The 20,846-nt window shown below is 42.2% G+C and overlaps 1 protein-coding gene across 1 annotated transcript; it reads right to left on the reverse strand.

The window, feature by feature from the left end:
• Positions 1–92: 92 nt before the first annotated feature.
• Positions 93–17,542, reverse strand: LOC119223730 (oviduct-specific glycoprotein-like). The gene is made up of 26 exons (XM_062566171.1): positions 17,483–17,542; positions 15,327–15,358; positions 15,090–15,116; positions 14,787–14,991; positions 14,640–14,696; positions 13,784–13,949; positions 13,552–13,676; positions 13,340–13,463; positions 13,064–13,246; positions 12,818–12,934; positions 12,571–12,703; positions 11,823–11,871; positions 10,676–11,573; positions 9,029–9,157; positions 5,644–5,756; positions 4,620–4,651; positions 4,383–4,409; positions 4,080–4,284; positions 3,933–3,989; positions 3,076–3,241; positions 2,844–2,968; positions 2,632–2,755; positions 2,356–2,538; positions 2,110–2,226; positions 1,863–1,995; positions 93–1,163 (listed from the first exon to the last, which is right to left on the reverse strand). The coding sequence occupies exons 1-26, from the start codon at positions 17,503–17,505 to the stop codon at positions 583–585; spliced, it is 4,131 nt and encodes a 1,376-aa protein (XP_062422155.1). The 5' UTR covers positions 17,506–17,542; the 3' UTR covers positions 93–582.
• Positions 17,543–20,846: the final 3,304 nt, after the last annotated feature.

Consider the following 20,846-nt stretch of genomic DNA (forward strand, 5'->3'; position numbering starts at 1 on the left):
AAAAACAACAACAGGAAAAGTAAAACCTTTAGGGAAATTAAGTTGTTGTCAGACATCTCAAGAAAAAGTGTGGAAAAGAGGAAGTCTTTTTTTTCTCTAAAATCATTAAATTTAATATTAACGATGAGAAAGTGCTCCTTTTGTACTGTTGATCGAATTCTCAACCTCTCAAACCCAATCAGACACCCTGCTGAAGGAAGAATTCAACACAAAGTTATTGACAGATTAGTACTAAAAATCCTCTATGAAACTTATTGTATGATACTTTCAACATTTTATTTGCTTTTACATTTCGTAACATGTGCAAAATCCGTTTTATCATGGAGGACTAATCTTTCAATATCCTAAATTATTACATGAAAATATAAATTAAGAAAAAACCCATACAATATAGTTTGATTCGCATATAATAAAGTAATTCTGCAACAACCACATGCGTGTATATATCTTATATCTGTTTGAATAAGAAATTGTGGCAGTGGAAAAACAAAATTCACACCAGGCTGATTTAGATACACCTTGAATTAGAAGAAAATCATTGTAAATACACTGCAAGATGTATTCATACTTTTGACTGCATTTCTAAAAAGTACAGGCGTTGACGGCTTCATTAAAGGTCAAACGTGTTGGGCATGAGAGGATGAAAAATGCTCCTTGAATGCCACATTGGATGAATCTTGTTGGCTCATTCGGATTAGCAAAGTAGAGTCCTGGATTTCCCAGACATCGTTCTGCAAATGATGGAGTAGGTGGGACTGGGGTGGTGGTAGTTGTAGTGGTAGTGGGCTTGATTGTAGTTGTTGTGGTGGTAGTGGGAGTTGATGTCGTGGTGGTGGTAGTGGGCTTGATTGTAGTAGTGGTGGTGGTAGTCACAGGAGTTGGGGAAGTGGACCCGATTATATTTGTTGGAATGGTACAGGCGATGACGGCTTCATTAAAGGTCAAACCTGTTGGGCATGAGAGGATGAAAAATGCTCCTTGAATGCCACATTGGATGAATCTTGTTGGTTCATTCGGATGAGCAAAGTGGAGTCCTGGATTTCCCAGACATCGTTCTGCAAATGATGGAGTAGGTGGGACTGGGGTGGTGGTAGTTGTGGTAGTGGGTGTAGTTGTTGTGGTTGTTGTCGCAGGGGGAGTTGTACTGCTGAGGCCAGGAAAACCTGAAAAAATAATGAGAGTCACATACTGTGTTACATGCTTTTTACACCCTGTTTGATCATCTGATAATATTCTTATGATGCTGAGCATGGCTGCAATTCTTCCTTCATGAGATATCTAATATAATTACTGGATGATAATTCAATCAAATACACATTAAAAACACACATCCATTCTCTACAGCAAGTAATCTCGGTTTTGAGGTCATTGGAATATAACTTGCAGTTATGCTATAGGAGAAGTGAACATTAAATATGGTCTTTATGAAAATCTTTGATGGGAAGATAGCATCAATACTTCAATTGGCCAATCCCGGAAAAAGCTTCATTGTGAACGACAAATCCATTGAAATATTTGTTATTTGTTTTCTGTTAACGAAACTCTTGTGTTGCCAGCTGCTAAAAACAAGCAAAGAGCATAAAGACATGTGGAACTACTAATTAAAGATTAGTACAGAATATTCCACATCAGTATAAAATATATTAAATGGAATTCATTATTATTTTTAACTTCATAAAGCTAGCTCTAAGCAGCTCATAATACTTTAATAAAATGAATAATGTCCTTTACCTAAATGACATAATGTAATAAGTTACTTTGGCTATCTGGCCATTCAAATTCCTAAGCATTAGTAGCTAAAAAGCTGAAAATCAAGTCCCGTCGTGATTGGATTTGATTGAGATGTTTTGCAAAGAGATTACCTGGAACCAGGAGGTCATGCAGTTCAGTGATGAAAGGGTTTCCCCCCATTTTACAGATTGCTCCAGTTTTGTCATCCAGGTCCACAGACCAGACAAAGGCTCCTCCAAAGTTATTCGTTTTTAGGTAAGTGACCTGAGATGATGAGAAACAACGCATTTCAACAGCTGACGTCATTTCGACAACATTTTTATTTGACTAAAAATGAAAAGGAAATGATTGAATAGTTTGAAATGAAGAGATGAATACCTTTTTAGTAAGGCTTTCTTTGTCGTCATATCCAACCCACTGACCTTCTGTGACAGCATATGGGACTTGCTGGTCACTGATCAGCTGGGGAGTAACCCCTTCAGTATAAAGGCAAATCTGAGAAGAAGGGTCAAATATCACATTTATTCAATCAGACAGAAATAAGTCACACCAAATGGAATAACTGGTTAGCTTATAATAAAGGCTTTTGTATTTACCAATAATATTCACATTATGTTGTTTTACCTCATAAGTGGCCCAGAATCCTGCTTCCCCGGTGAAGCAGCCTTCTTCACCAGGACCACTTGCTGGTGCACCGACACCACTGGCGTTAGTGGAGAGGTCGAAAGCACGGCCATATGCCGCCAACCCCAAGTTGAGCTTGTCTGCAGGTGCTCCGAGGTCTCGCCAGTTCCTCATGGCAGAGTCCTACAATGTTGAGAGAGCTAAACAGTCAGGCTGAAAGGACATCTCTAAGAAGGAAAGTGTTCGGGCACTTGAAATATAACTCTCTGTACTTACAGTGTTCAACTCGATGTTGTTTCCAGTATCTTGGGATCCTCTGAATAAGGGGCTGTGATGTCCCGTGACGTTTTCCCAGGGGCCGTGAAAGTCAAATGTCAACACATTGATGAAATCCAGATACCTTAAAATGCAAAGGGAACCCCGTTAAGCAAAACATGACAACAGCTCATGATTGGCGTCATTTCAAGTATTTATTTTAATGAGCTTACGTGGAAATCTGTGGAACGTCGTAACTGACATCGATGATTGCTTTCTCTGCAGAGACACTGGCGGTGAGGAGTAACCTGTCACGACCAGCTGATGCTGCTTCAGCCACAAAGGCCTCTTGGAACTCCTATGAAACAAACACAGGTCAGTGTCTTTCCACCATAATGTTATATATTTTATATAGGTTTATTCAGTATGATACATTTCGGACAAAAGATACATTGAGGAGCTGACCTTGCACAGCATTGTGAAGCTCTGCTTGTCCCCCGGCTGGCTTCCAGGTCCTCCAGGGTACCTCCAGTCCAGGTTCAGCCCATCAAACCTGTTGTTTCTTAGCAGTGTGATCGCAGACTGGATGAACGTTGATCTTTTTTGTGGGCTTGCCCCCATTGAACTGAATCTGGTAAGCATTCCAAACAAAATAACCTTTAAAAATGTAGCTGATGCAATGGAAATATTAGAATGTTTAAGGCCAGAGTGTTTATTATATGTCTGTGTTAAAAACAATACTGATTTCTGATTACATTTATGCTGTGTGGAGTTTGATAATGATGATTTAACGACTGTCCCTTTAAGGGGTAGATTTGGGCCCATTCAGTTACCATTTTTTATGTTCTTCTTCATTCTTTCAAACCTTCTTGATTTTCATTTTGTTGTATTTATCAAATTAAAACGATTTTCTCTTAGATTGATGATTTTCCTACAAACACAAATCCACGAGGTGTTTGCAGATGACATGAATACTCACCACTTCCTGTGCACCTATTTACAAGATTATTCGAAAGACGTCTTTCACAGTAATGAAAACATCAGCAAACGTCAAATTTCTTACATTTCTTCATCAGTATGTGCTTGTGTTTTGTAGTTTCCAAATATTTCATCCCAAATGATATTTCACTTATCCTGAATATTTCTTAATCTCTTCAGGTTATCAAGTTTAAGAATCTCTCCTTGTGGTACCTCATTTGTACAAAACAATGCATCATCCAAAACCCAAATAACGGCATTGGACAAAACATGGTTTTTTTTCTAAAGCAAAATTGAAGTGGTGCTTAAAGTCGTCTTTGCTCGAACAGACAAATGTAACTCACTTCTGTCCGCTGAGGAAAAGGCCTCCAACCGCCAACAGGGTTTTGAGCTGTGGATTGCTGTGGGAGGATAAAGGTTGTGTATAGATTGTTTGACAAAACACAAAATCACCATCATTTCACACAAAATGATTATGTTAAAGCACTGACCGTGCTTTGAGTTGATTGAATGCCCCATAGGTCCCTAAGTCATTTAGTTGGCTGGGCACCAGCTCATTTTGATCGTTAATGCCGGCGAAGGCATATATCAGATGCGTACACAGGTTCGGATCAATATCGGAAACCGTGAACATCCCGTTCCCGCCTCTGTTTGCAGCCACACTGTTATAGTAACACACCAGCCGGGTGGAGGAGGCTGAGACGTGGGAGGGAAGGATGATGGTTTTAATTAGTCATTATTTATCTTCTAATCTTCTAAGTCTGTTGATTATGATTAATGCATGTTTTACTTACCAAAGCTGGCGATGATCAAACAGAGACCTTAAAAATGAAAGAATTTATTAGTACAAGTATTTGGTTAAAAGTCAAGCTGAACAGATCATGTAACCCAAATTACAATTTCCATTTAATCTGACTCTAGTTTGAGGGGCAGAAACATTAGTCAAGAAAAGAAAAAGTGTCTAGATAGAGTTAGGTGAGAAAATGTGTAGATGGAAGTAAATCAACCATAATTAGAAGAGCATGCCTTACCTGCAACAAGAGTGAGCTTGCACATGTTGGCGCTATGTAAAAGCAAAAGATAAAGACAGAAATGTTTAGTATGCAGCTGCTTTACTTTGCACTGATATAGGGGATATCGCTTTTTACGCCCTACCAACGCACAAGGTGTCACGGTTTGGGGTCTTGTCTTGTTTTATTTTGTAGTTTCATGTCTCTTGTGTTCCTGGGTAACTTCACTTCCTGCCTTGGCCTGTCTTCCCCTGTGATTGTCTGCCGTGCCTGATCGTTTCCACCTGTGTCCAATCACCTGCACCTCCTTTGTATATTTAACCTCTGTGAGTCTCTTGTCTTTTGTGGCGTCATTACATGTCGATGTGCTGTGTCATGTCAAGTCTGTTTGTGTTTGCAAGTCCAGGTCCCAGTTTTTTGTCTGTTTTGTTTGCGCCTCCTTCTGGTCCTTTTTTGGTTGGAGTGATTTTGATTTAGAGTTTTTTGACTATTAAAGTCCTTTTATTTTTACAAAACTCTGCATCTGAGTCCTCCCTTCTTGCCCTCGCACCAGCGTTCTGACACGAGGAAGACGACCGCAGCCTGCCACCCCGATTGACCCGTCAGGGTAACCTTTTAGCTTCCAAGATGAGTCAATGCCTCAAAGGCATGCGTTGAGTTTGGAACTTGGTATCTTTAGCTGTTGCATGTCAAATATTTATTTAATTTCTGATCATTTTCCAAAACATTTCACTTCATCAGGTAAAGTATTTTTTTTTGTAATGTAGATCTCATCGTTTGTATTGAACATTAAGTTGAAATTGAAGTTGAAATTAGCATTTTGCCTGACATTTCCTAACAAACAGTAACAAAGCCAAAAATACCGGTATACAAAATGATCCCCACAACGTTTGTACATTAAAGACACATCACATTTTCAAGTCCGACGTGACACTTCAACAAGGCTGGACAATATTGCCTTGAATGTCCTCCGACACAATTAGCATGGCGCAGAAGTAAAAGTTAAAATGTGACACGTTAAATCCAAAGTTAAAAAGATACTTACATATATAGCTGTGAAGAAAACATATACTGTCTCTCAATTGTGGAATGAAACTGACTGACGTCTTGCTGTGCTTTTTTATGGGAGTGATCTGACAGCGTGTAGTGGTTGACCCACTTATGCCCCACCCTGTCAGTTCACTAATTACAGCAATGTTCCAATGCGCTGATAATTGCACACTAATGGAATGTAAGACAATAAGACAACGTCACCTCGTGCCAGGCCCTTTACACCATGTACAAACTTTTGCTCTATTAAGGAGGTCCTTTCTCTTTAATAGGCGGACTTAGAGTTTATAATTATAAATGTGCAATTATTTCACGTCATTCAAAACTTCTTTCAAAGATGAACGTCTCCAGTTACGTATGTAAACGTGGTTCCCTGAAGGGAACGAGACACTGCATAAAAACGCTGTGGGAACGCCTCTGCCTGACGGAACATGAAGCACGTGTGAAATTTAACCAATGGCGAGCTGGTACGTCATAGGCGGAAGACGTTACGCAGCGTCTCGTTCCCTTCAGGGAACCACGTTTACATACGTAACCAAAGACGTTCCCTCTCAGGGAACTCAAGCTGCGTAAAAACGCTGTGGGAACGCCACTCCACCATACGAGCAAGGCACCGTGGTGTGAAGTTAGTGTGCACACTCAGACGAGAGCCCCTGTGCTCAAGGCGATGGTTAAGGTCCGCGACAGAAGGGCTTTCGAAGCCGCCATACCCCAGGTAGAATGGGCCCGGACAGCCAATGCGCGGGCTGGCCGGCCGATTCATACGCAAGTGCGATGGCCTCAACCACCCACTTATGCGGCTTCTAAATTATTACGTCTGGTCCGACGTCAGAAACGGGGGAACAGGGTGCCACAAAGGAAGCGAGATACCTCGATAGCAGACGAGGATAAACTTGTGGGGAAACGCGCTGTAGGAACTCCAGTACTAAACAAACCGGGAAGTTAACTGGGTTCGGCTGTCGTTCCCCACACCAAGTTGCACCATCTACCGGCATACGCCCTCCTTGTGGCGGGGGCTCTGGAGTGGTAGATGGTCTCCACGACCTCGATCGGGTGACCGGATCTTAAAGGGGGGGTCCCCTCAAGGGCCACGCCCATAGCTTCCATAGCTCGGGGTGGGGGTGAACGATGGACCCCTTCGCTTGAGACAGCAGGTCCGCTCCAACCTCCAATCTCCAACTGGGGACCTGCGAGGAGCAAAATCAGGTCCGCAAACCATACTTGGGCTGGCCAGAACGGGGCTAATAATAGTAGGCTGACTCCGTCCTAACGGACCCTCTCCAGAACCCCTGGGAGCAGAGCAACCGGGGGGAAGGCGTACAGACCTACTCTTGGCCACGCCTATACCATAGCATCCAACGAGAGTGGTGCGGGGTGCGGGAGGGACAACCACAGAGGACAATGAGAAGTCTCTTCGGAGGCAAATAGGTCCACTTCGGCGCGGGCGAAGTGTCTCAAAAGGAGCTCCACCACCTCAAGATGGAGTTTCCAGTCTCCGCGCCTCGGCCCCTGCCTCGACAGGGTGTCTGCCCCCTGTGTTTCAGAGCCTGAAACACTGTCAACATCTTCAGCTGTTTTATGTGCCAGGACTGGATATGATGCTGCCACAGCCCCGAGGCTGAGTGACCACTCATGATCGCACCCCAGCCCGTGAGGGAACCGTCCCGACGATACAACGCTCCTAAAACAGCCCTTCGGATAATAACCAAGGGTCCCCCAATATGACCAGGGCCCTCAGGCAGCGCAGAGTGACCTCGATCAGACGGTGCTGGTTTCCCCTCGGGGGGGGAGCCCTTGGCTCTGAGCCACCACTGTAACGGTCTCATGTGTAACAGGCCGCAAGGGATCACATTGGATGCCGCTGCCAGGAGACCTAGTAGTCTCTGAAACTGTTTCACAGTGAGTGGCTGGCCTAGCCTGGCCTGCTTAACTGCAGAGAGGATCGAAACTACTCGAGCGGGAGAAAGATGTGCTCGCATCGTGGTCGAATCCCAAATAACGCCCAGGAAGGTGGTCCTACGTGCTGAGCACAGCACGCTTTTCCTGATGTTGAGTCTCAGCCCCAGACGGTTGATGTGTGCAAGCACAACATCTCGATGTTGGGCCGCCAGCCGCTCAGATGGCGCTAAAATCAACCAGTCGTCCAAGTAGTTTAAAATGCGGATGCCCTGGAGACGCAATGGCGCCAGAGCGGCATCCACGCATTTGGTGAACGTACGAGGTGAGAGGGCTAGGCCGAACGGAAGAATCTTGTATTGGTAAGCTTTATCCCCAAAAGCAAACCTCAGGAACTTCCTGTGTAGTGGGAGGATGGGGATATGAAAGTAAGCGTCCTGAAGATCCACCGTGACAAACCAGTCCTCGGACCTGATCTGTGCAACGATCTGTTGGAGAGTGAGCATCTTGAAGCTCAACTTCGCAACAGCGCGGCGGAGATCTAGTATCGGACGCAAACCCCCATCCTTCTTTGGAACAATGAAGTAGCCCGACTCTTTGTCTGGGGGGAGAACTCGTTCTACGGCTCCCTTCCACAGCAGGGTCTGTACTTCTCGCTCCAACACCAGAGCCTGCTGGGGGTCTACCACAGTGGGTAGCACCCCCCGAAATCGAGGCCACCTAAATTGGATGGCCAACGTCGATTGTGCGCAGGACCCATTGAGATACGTTGGGGAGGCTTTGCCACTCACCCAAAAAGCCAAAAAGTTTCTCGGGCTACGGCCCCTCGGGGCCCTCGGGCTCACGCTCGCTGAACCCGGTCGTGCCCCAAAGCGGCGGCGGGGACAACGGAACGACTCCCGGAGAGTACTGGGGAGAATAGAACACCGAAAAGTGCGGTGGCACCCTGACCCTTACGGTGTCAGGGCCTATTGGACGAAGCCCTCTTCAGTCCAGCTGTGAGAGAACCCTGTCCGAGCGTATCCTGCTGCGGCCCAGCCTCGACGAGGGGGTGCGCGCAGCCCTTGAGCAGCCCCGGAGACGTGGCGTTGTCGGGGAAGGAAGGAATCGAGCGCCTCTGCCTGCCACCTCTCTGCGTGGAGTTTATCCGCAACGGCCCCAATAGAGTGGCTCAGCCAAAGGTGCCACTCCGTAGCCACCAGGGCTCCCATGGATCTGCCGACAGACTTCGCCGTCTCCTTCGTGGGTCTCAACGCGAGGTCAGCCGTGTGCCTCAGCTCACAAACTGCCTCCGGAGTTAGCTCGTTCCCCTCGGCCACGTCGGCCAGCAGCCCTGCCTGATACGCCTGGATAAGCGCAATTGTAAGCAGGCAGGAGGCCGCCTGCCCCGCTGCCGAGTAAGCCTTGCCCACCAGAGCCGAGGTAGTTCTCAAAGGCTTGGTGGGCAGCACCGGTGTCCTCAACGACACGGCCGCGGGGGAAACATGGTCTGCCAGGGCCCCCTCCGTGGCCGGCATGCTCACGTAGCCATGTCGCTTGGCCTCAGCTAGAGACGAGTACAATGCCGTACGCTGGTTGTACACGCGGGAGGACACCAGCCTACCCCAGCCCGTCTGGAAGGAACGGAAAGCACCGGCACGGAAGAACTCTGCGGGAAGGTAAAAACCGCTCTTGCAGCTTACCGGAAACAGGTTGCTGTTGATCCGCCGGCCAGCTGATATGAAATCTGTCAGCGGCTCGGGTGAGGACCTCCAGCAGTTCTTTGGCGGCAGCGGGGAAATGAGGCGCCTCTACGTCAGCCTCCGCTGCCTCTACGCTTACCACGTCCAGCTCCTCGGAGCTGGAGCAACGTGAGAGCGGCGTCTAATCCGGGGTGGAGGAAGCCGCAGAGCGTGCCTCCGACGGAAACGAGCGCCTGGGTCTCGTGGTGAAGGGCTGGGAAAAGGCCTCAGCCGTCCCGGAATCCTCCGCAAGATCCATTTCTGATCCCCATGAAGACATCCGGCACTCTGCCTCAGCGTGAGCTGGACCGGAGCCGCGGGGAGCAGGCCTCACCGAGCCGTCTTCAGCAAAGAGGACTCGACGGGAGAGACGGGAGTGCCATGACAGGCGCTCACAGTCTGCACAGCTAGCCCCCTCGATGTGTTCTCCATATGTAAACTTTTGACCACAACTGCGTGCATGGTAAATCATCTCTTGTGATGCTGCTTGCCCAATCGAATATCTGTATTCTGGTAAGCGTTGCCTATGACTTCAGTAAGATATTTACACACGGGAGAGAGACATGTGTTGTGTGTCTATCACTTGAATGTTGAATAAGGTAAATACTTAAAATTGTCCTTGATAGTATTGATTTAAAAAAAACAACAACAGGAAAATAAAAACCTTTAGGGAAATTAAGTTGTTGTCAGACATCTCAAGAAAAAGTGTGAGCAGGTTGTCAGTGAAGAAAGAGGAAGTCTTTTTTTTCTCTAAAATCATTAAATTTAATATTAACGATGAGAAAGTGCTCCTTTTGTACTGTTGATCGAATTCTCAACCTCTCAAACCCAATCAGACACCCTGCTGAAGGAAGAATTCAACACAAAGTTATTGACAGATTAGTACTAAAAATCCTCTATGAAACTTATTGTATGATACTTTTAACATTTTATTTGCTTTTACATTTCGTAACATGTGCAACATCCGTTTTATCATGGAGGACTAATCTTTCAATATCCTAAATTATTACATGAAAATATAAATTAAGAAAAAACCCATACAATATAGTTTGATTCGCATATAATAAAGTAATTCTGCAACAACCACATGCGTGTATATATCTTATATCTGTTTGAATAAGAAATTGTGGCAGTGGAAAAACAAGATTCACACCAAGCTGATTTAGATACACCTTGAATTAGAAGAAAATCATTGTAAATACACTGCAAGATGTATTCATACTTTTGACTGCATTTCTAAAAAGTACAGACGCTGACGGCTTCATTAAAGGTTAAACCTGTTGGGCATGAGTGGATGAAAAATGCTCCTTGAATGCCACATTGGATGAATCGTGTTGGGTCATTTGGATAAGCAAAGTAGAGTCCTGGACTTCTCCGACATCGTTGGGAAATTGATGGAGTAGGTGGGACTGGGGTGGTGGTAGTTGTGGTAGTGGGCTTGATTGTAGTTGTGGTGGTAGTGGGTGTAGTTGTAGTTGTGGTGGTTGTGGGTTTGATTGTAGTTGTGGTGGTAGTGGGTGTAGTTGTTGTGGTAGTGGGCTTGATTGTAGTTGTTGTGGTAGTGGGCTTGATTGTAGTTGTAGTGGTAGTGGGCTTGATTGTAGTTGTAGTGGTAGTGGGCTTGATTGTAGTTGTTGTGGTAGTGGGTTTGATTGTAGTTGTAGTGGTAGTGGGCTTGATTGTAGTTGTAGTGGTAGTGGGCTTGATTGTAGTTGTAGTGGTAGTGGGCTTGATTGTAGTTGTAGTGGTAGTGGGCTTGATTGTAGTTGTTGTGGTAGTGGGTTTGATTGTAGTTGTAGTGGTAGTGGGCTTGATTGTAGTTGTTGTGGTAGTGGGCTTGATTGTAGTTGTTGTGGTAGTGGGCTTGATTGTAGTTGTTGTGGTAGTGGGTTTGATTGTAGTTGTTGTGGTAGTGGGCTTGATTGTAGTAGTGGTGGTGGTAGTCACAGGAGTTGGGGAAGTGGACCCGATTATATTTGTTGGAATGGTACACACGTTGACGGCTTCATTAAAGGTTAAACCTGTTGGGCATGAGTGGATGAAAAATGCTCCTTGAATGCCACATTGGATGAATCGTGTTGGGTCATTTGGATAAGCAAAGTAGAGTCCTGGACTTCTCCGACATCGTTGGGAAATTGATGGAGTAGGTGGGACTGGGGTGGTGGTAGTTGTAGTGGTAGTGGGCTTGATTGTAGTTGTAGTGGTGGTAGTGGGAGTTGATGTCGTGGTGGTGGTAGTGGGCTTGATTGTAGTTGTTGTGGTGGTAGTGGGAGTTGATGTCGTGGTGGTGGTAGTGGGCTTGATTGTAGTTGTTGTGGTAGTGGGTGTAGCTGTAGTTGTGGTGGTTGTGGGTTTGATTGTAGTTGTGGTGGTAGTGGGTGTAGTTGTTGTGGTAGTGGGCTTGATTGTAGTTGTGGTGGTAGTGGGTGTAGTTGTTGTGGTAGTGGGCTTGATTGTAGTAGTGGTGGTTGTGAGTTTGATTGTAGTTGTGGTGGTAGTGGGTGTAGTTGTTGTGGTAGTGGGCTTGATTGTAGTTGTGGTGGTAGTGGGTGTAGTTGTTGTGGTAGTTGTCGCAGGGGGAGTTGTACTGCTGAGGCCAGGAAAACCTGAAAAAATAATGAGAGTCACATACTGTGTTACATGCTTTTTACACCCTGTTTGATCATCTGATAATATTCTTATGATGCTGAGCATGGCTGCAATTCTTCCTTCATGAGATATCTAATATAATTACTGGATGATAATTCAATCAAATACACATTAAAAACACACATCCATTGTCTACAGCAAGTAATCTCGGTTTTGAGGTCATTGGAATATAACTTGCAGTTATGCTATAGGAGAAGTGAACATTAAATATGGTCTTTATGAAAATCTTTGATGGGAAGATAGCATCAATACTTCAATTGGCCAATCCCGGAAAAAGCTTCATTGTGAACGACAAATCCATTGAAATATTTGTTATTTGTTTTCTGTTAACGAAACTCTTGTGTTGCCAGCTGCTAAAAACAAGCAAAGAGCATAAAGACATGTGGAACTACTAATTAAAGATTAGTACAGAATATTCCACATCAGTATAAAATATATTAAATGGAATTCATTATTATTTTTAACTTCATAAAGCTAGCTCTAAGCAGCTCATAATACTTTAATAAAATGAATAATGTCCTTTACCTAAATGACATAATGTAATAAGTTACTTTGGCTATCTGGCCATTCAAATTCCTAAGCATTAGTAGCTAAAAAGCTGAAAATCAAGTCCCGTCGTGATTGGATTTGATTGAGATGTTTTGCAAAGAGATTACCTGGAACCAGGAGGTCATGCAGTTCAGTGATGAAAGGGTTTCCCCCCATTTTACAGATTGCTCCAGTTTTGTCATCCAGGTCCACAGACCAGACAAAGGCTCCTCCAAAGTTATTCGTTTTTAGGTAAGTGACCTGAGATGATGAGAAACAACGCATTTCAACAGCTGACGTCATTTCGACAACATTTTTATTTGACTAAAAATGAAAAGGAAATGATTGAATAGTTTGAAATGAAGAGATGAATACCTTTTTAGTAAGGCTTTCTTTGTCGTCATATCCAACCCACTGACCTTCTGTGACAGCATATGGGACTTGCTGGTCACTGATCAGCTGGGGAGTAACCCCTTCAGTATAAAGGCAAATCTGAGAAGAAGGGTCAAATATCACATTTATTCAATCAGACAGAAATAAGTCACACCAAATGGAATAACTGGTTAGCTTATAATAAAGGCTTTTGTATTTACCAATAATATTCACATTATGTTGTTTTACCTCATAAGTGGCCCAGAATCCTGCTTCCCCGGTGAAGCAGCCTTCTTCACCAGGACCACTTGCTGGTGCACCGACACCACTGGCGTTAGTGGAGAGGTCGAAAGCACGGCCATATGCCGCCAACCCCAAGTTGAGCTTGTCTGCAGGTGCTCCGAGGTCTCGCCAGTTCCTCATGGCAGAGTCCTACAATGTTGAGAGAGCTAAACAGTCAGGCTGAAAGGACATCTCTAAGAAGGAAAGTGTTCGGGCACTTGAAATATAACTCTCTGTACTTACAGTGTTCAACTCGATGTTGTTTCCAGTATCTTGGGATCCTCTGAATAAGGGGCTGTGATGTCCCGTGACGTTTTCCCAGGGGCCGTGAAAGTCAAATGTCAACACATTGATGAAATCAAGATACCTTAAAATGCAAAGGGAACCCCGTTAAGCAAAACATGACAACAGCTTATGATTGGCGTCATTTCAAGTATTTATTTTAATGAGCTTACGTGGAAATCTGTGGAACGTCGTAACTGACATCGATGATTGCTTTCTCTGCAGAGACACTGGCGGTGAGGAGTAACCTGTCACGACCAGCTGATGCTGCTTCAGCCACAAAGGCCTCTTTGAACTCCTATGAAACAAACACAGGTCAGTGTCTTTCCACCATAATGTTATATATTTTATATAGGTTTATTCAGTATGATACATTTCGGACAAAAGATACATTGAGGAGCTGACCTTGCACAGCATTGTGAAGCTCTGCTTGTCCCCCGGCTGGCTTCCAGGTCCTCCAGGGTACCTCCAGTCCAGGTTCAGCCCATCAAACCCGTTGTTTCTTAGCAGTGTGATCGCAGACTGGATGAACGTTGATCTTTTTTGTGGGCTTGCCCCCATTGAACTGAATCTGGTAAGCATTCCAAACAAAATAACCTTTAAAAATGTAGCTGATGCAATGGAAATATTAGAATGTTTAAGGCCAGAGTGTTTATTATATGTCTGTGTTAAAAACAATACTGATTTCTGATTACATTTATGCTGTGTGGAGTTTGATAATGATGATTTAACGACTGTCCCTTTAAGGGGTAGATTTGGGCCCATTCAGTTACCATTTTTTATGTTCTTCTTCATTCTTTCAAACCTTCTTGATTTTCATTTTGTTGTATTTATCAAATTAAAACGATTTTCTCTTAGATTGATGATTTTCCTACAAACACAAATCCACGAGGTGTTTGCAGATGACATGAATACTCACCACTTCCTGTGCACCTATTTACAAGATTATTCGAAAGACGTCTTTCACAGTAATGAAAACATCAGCAAACGTCAAATTTCTTAAATTTCTTCATCAGTATGTGCTTGTGTTTTGTAGTTTCCAAATATTTCATCCCAAATGCTATTTCACTTATGCTTAATATTTCTTAATCTCTTCAGGTTATCAAGTTTAAGAATCTCTCCTTGTGGTACCTCATTAGTACAAAACAATGCATCATCCAAAACCCAAATAACAGCATTGGACAAAACATGTTTTTTTTCTAAAGCAAAATTGAAGTGGTGCTTAAAGTCGTCTTTGCTTGAACAGACAAATGTAACTCACTTCTGTCCGCTGAGGAAAAGGCCTCCAACCGCCAACAGGGTTTTGAGCTGTGGATTGCTGTGGGAGGATAAAGGTTGTGTATAAATTGTTTGACAAAACACAAAATCACCATCATTTCACACAAAATGATTATGTTAAAGCACTGACCGTGCTTTGAGTTGATTGAATGCCCCATAGGTCCCTAAGTCATTTAGTTGGCTGGGCACCAGCTCATTTTGATCGTTAATGCCGGCGAAGGCATATATCAGATGCGTACACAGGTTCGGATCAATATCGGAAACCGTGAACATCCCGTTCCCGCCTCTGTTTGCAGCCACACTGTTATAGTAACACACCAGCCGGGTGGAGGAGGCTGAGACGTGGGAGGGAATGATGATGGTTTTAATGAGTCATTATTTATCTTCTAATCTTCTAAGTCTGTTGATTATGATTAATGCATGTTTTACTTACCAAAGCTGGCGATGATCAAACAGAGACCTTAAAAATGAAAGAATTTATTAGTACAAGTATTTGGTTAAAAGTCAAGCTGAACAGATCAGAAAACCCAAATTACAATTTCCATTTAATCTGACTCTAGTTTGAGGGGCAGAAACATTAGTCAAGAAAAGAAAAAGTGTCTAGATAGAGTTAGGTGAGAAAATGTGTAGATGGAAGTAAATCAACCATAATTAGAAGAGCATGCCTTACCTGCAACAAGAGTGAGCTTGCACATGTTGGCGCTATGTAAAAGCAAAAGATAAAGACAGAAATGTTTAGTATGCAGCTGCTTTACGAGTCAATCCCTCAAAGACTTGGTATCTTTATCTTTATTTGCATGTCAAATATTTTTTTAATTTCTGATCATTTTCCAAAACATTTCAAGCTTTGAATTCACCTTTTGAAATAAGTGACTTTCTTTTTTAATCTTACTTTAATCACAAACCAGCTGTCTAATCGTCATCACGGTGAAATTAGCATTTTTTCTGACATTTCCTAACAAACAGTAACAAAGCCAAAAATACCGGTATACAAAATGATCCCCACAACGTTTGTACATTGTAGACACTTCACATTGTCTACATTTTCAAGTCCGACGTGACACTTCAACAAGGCTGGACAATATTGCCTTGAATGTCCTCCGACACAATTAGCGTGCCGCAGAAGATAAAGTTAAAATGTGACACTCCAGATGGTGGAATGAGCTCTCTGATGACATCAGGACCACAGAGAGCCTCTACATCTTCAAACTCAAGACACACCTCTTTAGACTCTACCTTGACTAAAACACTAGCAGACCGTCGCACTAACAAATGGTAGCACTTCAATTGTACTTATAATGGCACATTTCTATAACATGTTGTGAAACTGCTTATTTGATGAAAAATGTACTTTCTTGTTACTTGTTCTTCTGAGTTTGTATCTATGTGGAAATGCACTTATTGTACGTCGCTTTGGATAAAAGCGTCAGCTAAATGACATGTAATGTCATGTAATGTAATGACACGTTAAATCCATAGTTAAAGAGATACTTACAAATATATACCTCAATTGTGAAACTAAACTGACGGATGTCTTGCTGTGCTTTTTTATGGGAGTGATCTGACAGCGTGTAGTGGTTGACCCACTTATGCCCCACCCTGTCAGTTCACTAATTACAGCAATGTTCCAATGCGCTGATAATTGCACACTAATGGAATGTAAGACAATAAGACAACGTCACCTCGTGCCAGGCCCTTTACACCATGTACAAACTTTTGTTTTATCAAGGAGGTCCTTTTGTCTTTGATAGGCGGACTTAGAGATCATAATTATAAATGTGCAATTATTTCACGTCATTCAAAACTTCTCTTTCAAAGATGAGTATTGCATAAGAACAACCGAAAGACGGAAGCAAAATACACCTTACATTGTCAGCTGTCAGTTGCTTGTAGATACTAGAAAACAAATCCAGTTCTATATGTGACCAGAGAAATAGGAAAAATAGAACAAATCCGATAAGACACTTCAACAGGAACACACAACATAGCAATAGGTTTCACAGGGCATATACAGTCAATATAGCTGTACTGGATTCAGGATGTAATTAGGTCTTCTATTAATATGACTTTTGAGATATACTTTACATTTTAAATCTGGCGACGTCTGTCAATATGCAATTTTAGTCATTATTTTATTAATACTATGTGTAAAATGAGAAGCATGTTGTCTGTATTTACAATTGTTGCTACCTTTTATAAGGTAGGTTAATTTAAAACCATTGAGTGCCACTCCCATCCTTCAATTTGACCTGCCTGGAAAATAAGTGCCATGTCTGTGTAATTATGGGTGTTTCCAGCTCTATACAGTCGGGTGAGCGTTGCATGTTGAGACCTGAATATTGACATCTTAACAAGTTTTTCCTCGTTCCTTGTGATAGATAGATAGATGTTGAATATAATCGTCTCTAAATCAGTCAATATTCAGTTTCCTACTCCATGTGTGAATGTGTGCCACCACACATTCACACATGGAGCACATTCACACCTTTAGTAACATTTAAGAGAATTAAGTATTAACCCAGATAAGAAGTTAAGTTGTGATCCTTTCCAACACAGGAAGTGAAAAAAGGAAATTTAATGCTTAGCATATCTTAATGTCTGCTTTAGCAAAGCTGATTTGAATGTAAACACAACTGTGCTTTCAAAGTCAAATCAAGGCCTCTGCTTTGGAAATACATTCCTTTTTTCCCATGAGCCATTAGATGAACCAACACGTGAAACCAGCATCGACATTCAGCTATTTCATGTTAAAACTATGAGTATTAAGTGTGTAAGATGTTATTGATAACAATGGTTTGTTAAAATTGAAATAAAAGAGATACTTACAAATATGTTTGAGAAAAAAGCATTTGCTGTCCGTCTGGGGTGACTGACGACAAGTGGGTGAGCAGCTATTTAAGGAGGACAGCAGCAAAGGGTTTGGCAATTCTTTAGGGTGGGAATAATTACAGCAGTGTTCTATTGTCCTAAGCAATTGTATACGGATGGAATATCAAACTGGACAGAACAGTCACATACTTCCAGGCCCTTTACAGGATGATCAAATTTCTTTCTGTTAACGAGGTTCTTTCTTTCAAACCAGGGTACTGAGAGATCATCATTATAAAAGTGCACGAGATACCGATTCAGGGACGGGTGGCACCCTTTCTGTGCTTTCTATTGATCAAAAATACCCTTTTGATTTTAATGATAGTGAAGTTAAAAATTCCCAACACACATGCACCAACCAAATAAAGTTAGCTAGCTGTGAGAAAACATTCATCCCGGGGAAATTATACAATATACAAACACACAAAGTTTGGGGGAAATAACACTTATTTCAAGATATTTTCATCTTGGACTGAATTGGATCAATTTTATTTGATTACATATTGTTTCATAAAGCATTTTGTCTGGGCTGAAAAATTCAGCAAAAATCAGCTGTCAAATTTAGTAATTCCTAAATACTGGAGTGATTATAGCTTAGCTTCTTCTGTAAATCTATATATATATATATATATATATATATATATATATATATATATATATATATATATAAAAACACAGCAAAGCTGTAACAAATACAACTGGGATATCAACTCTTTAAATCTCTCCTATCATAGGATCCAATTTAATCTATTCTCAATCTAAAGCAAAAATCTTCAATGATTGAAATAACTAAATAGTAATTTCAGACAAAGCTCTTCCAAGTAGCTTTGAGAAAGTTAGTCATGTAAAGGATGTGTACTTGTCACCAGGGGGACATTGTGGTTTAATAAATTATTGGTTTTACATTTTAGCATGTTTTGTTTTTATAAACATTTTAGCATAATTTGTTTTATTACATACTTATGTTTCCTACTAATGTAAGTTTAAAAGAAACGATGCACATCTGCCCTCACTGAGCACAGTCCGAGGAATCAGCTGGTGAAGATCTTTTCGCGTGACTCAACAACATATCACATTGCAGTACAAATGATTGACTGTTTGACGAACAAGTTTTGCTCTGTTGACTTCTATTTCAAACCACTGTTTGTGTGCCAGAAAGGCAGCTTGTTTTCCCTGTTTATATCCCAAACACCTGATACATAAAAAACAACTGAGAACAACTAAAGAATGCAACAAAAGAAATGTGCCAAATATGTGTTTCTATTGTTGACTTACAGATTGTATGCTATTTCTTTGCATTTATCAACCAGTAGACACGTATTATTGTGGTGGAAATTTGTGGATTGAAGCCTTGTGAGAAATCAAAAGTATCTTGAACTTCCTTCTCCTTCACCCCTGTCACCCCCCCTTAACCCTCAGGACAGAGTTAGAGGAAAATTCCCAAAGGTCGTAAGTCAACACCCCTGACCCCCCTTGATGGCGCACAATCAATCACCAACCCAAAAACAGATAACACACAGGATATGGATCAATTAAGGCATCTGTTCTCTGTTTAGAGGCGGAGGCGACCCTAAACTCGGACAGGTCACAGGTCTCCAGAGAAAGGTCACCCCACCGTCCTGAGGGACTCACACACAAATGCTGCTCATCAAATTCTTCCCCTACAATTATATATAATGGATGTACGTAATACACGTGCGTGGCAACATTTCATGACATTTTAATCAGGTGACGATAAATTATGATGACCTGTCGAAGTTCAAGGTTGAGACTTTAATTTTTCATTCGTAAGTGGCACGAGTTTTGTTGCAAGGCAAATAGCAACAATACAATTTACACACAAAAACACACACATTCATAACCTTATTGTTATATACCGTACAACCATAAGGACAGGCCTTGTTTTTCAGATACTAGCTGTACAGATATTAATAGTTAGATGCTGGCAGAAGGTACTAAAGCTCTTTTATAAACGCTTGTTAGAAAATGTTTAGTGCTTTGGTTGGATACTGTGAAATATAATAGATTCTCTTTTCTTTCTCCTCTAGGCATAGGAACATATCTGATTAAATGAAAGCAAACATTGATTAAATACAAAAATGACATCAAGTAAATATCAACCTGGAACTTAATTAGCTTCCCGCGACAAAACCGACAAAGCTGGTTTTTCTGAGTCAACTTGTTTTCAATACTGATGCACAAATACCCCATTAATTATAGGGTCTACAAGAGTTGGGTACAGACGTCATTGTTGCAACCAATACGAGGACACACCCTATTGTTTCCAACCCTACTGTATAGACACCCATAATTACACAGACACGGCACGTATTTTAAAGGCATGTCAAAATGAATGATGGGAGTGCCATGAATACAAACAGATACTCCCAATTGTTTTAAACCTACCTATAATAATTCGACTAATATTGTATATTGACAGACATTACCCCATTAAGAGTATATACTGTATACTAGATAGAAAAAGGGTAAAAGAAAACAGAACTATTTGGTCATTGTTTGGGCTTTTGTCCGCCCCCTTTCTGTCAAAAAGGAAAAATGTGAGCGAGCAAGTAGCTTGCGCTCAAGACGGAAGAATGTGTGAGTTGGGTGCGTGCATGGACCTGATTAGTGCTGCTAGATTTCACATTGATTTTCCTTCATAGATTTAGTCATATATTTGTTCGTGATGTGTACACAGTTTGGTTCTGGCTCTGAGATGTGTCCTGTAGGGGGGCCCTTAGGGTGGAATGGACAGAGTACACCATATCTATTTCTAAAAAGACAATGCTCTGCTGCATACTTTTACACTGGACTCAACGGATAGAAATGACAGTCAGTTTGTCGGTGTCGGTCTGCGGTGGTGCTCAAGTGGACCCATAGTTAAAAATGTTAATCCGTACCATTACTCTTTCTTACATGTTGGGAGCAACTAGACATGGAGCATGACGGATTCAAAATTCTTATAAGGAAATAGACTTTTTTGGACATTCATACACTAAAAGCAGTACAAGTCCAGTAAAAGATGGAGATACCAGGCTAAAACCTCATCTGAAGTGATAGTCCAGTGTGTGGACAGTAATCCTAAAAAGGTTGCTACTCTAGGACAGGCTTTCAGCCTTTGTTAGTTTGATCCGCCTCTTTCAACCACTTTTTCGAATGATCTGATCCCATTGGATTGAAACTTGCGTGTAAATGATCGAAATCTTTCTAAGCCCAAATGGGTAGAGCGTAAATTACGCTTTAGAATGGCGTCTGCCTGTGATATTCGGACCCCTAAACCACCCAACTTCATTCAAACCCAACAAGAAGCTATGTGAGTCAT

This window comes from Pungitius pungitius, chromosome 1 (genome assembly GCF_949316345.1).
Source record: "Pungitius pungitius chromosome 1, fPunPun2.1, whole genome shotgun sequence".
Classification (NCBI taxonomy): domain Eukaryota; kingdom Metazoa; phylum Chordata; class Actinopteri; order Perciformes; family Gasterosteidae; genus Pungitius; species Pungitius pungitius.

Excerpts from the sequence above, each read along its gene's own strand:
- LOC119223730 (XM_062566171.1), bottom strand. The coding sequence starts at position 17,505 with ATGCTTTTTTCTCAAACATATTT. Across the intron at positions 13,950-14,639 it reads CTTTTCCTCAGCGGACAGAA|ATTCAGTTCAATGGGGGCAA; the intron begins GTGAGTTACATT and ends AATGCTTACCAG. Across the intron at positions 11,574-11,822 it reads CCTGCGACAACTACCACAAC|TACAATCAAGCCCACTACCA; the intron begins AACTACACCCAC and ends TACCACAACAAC.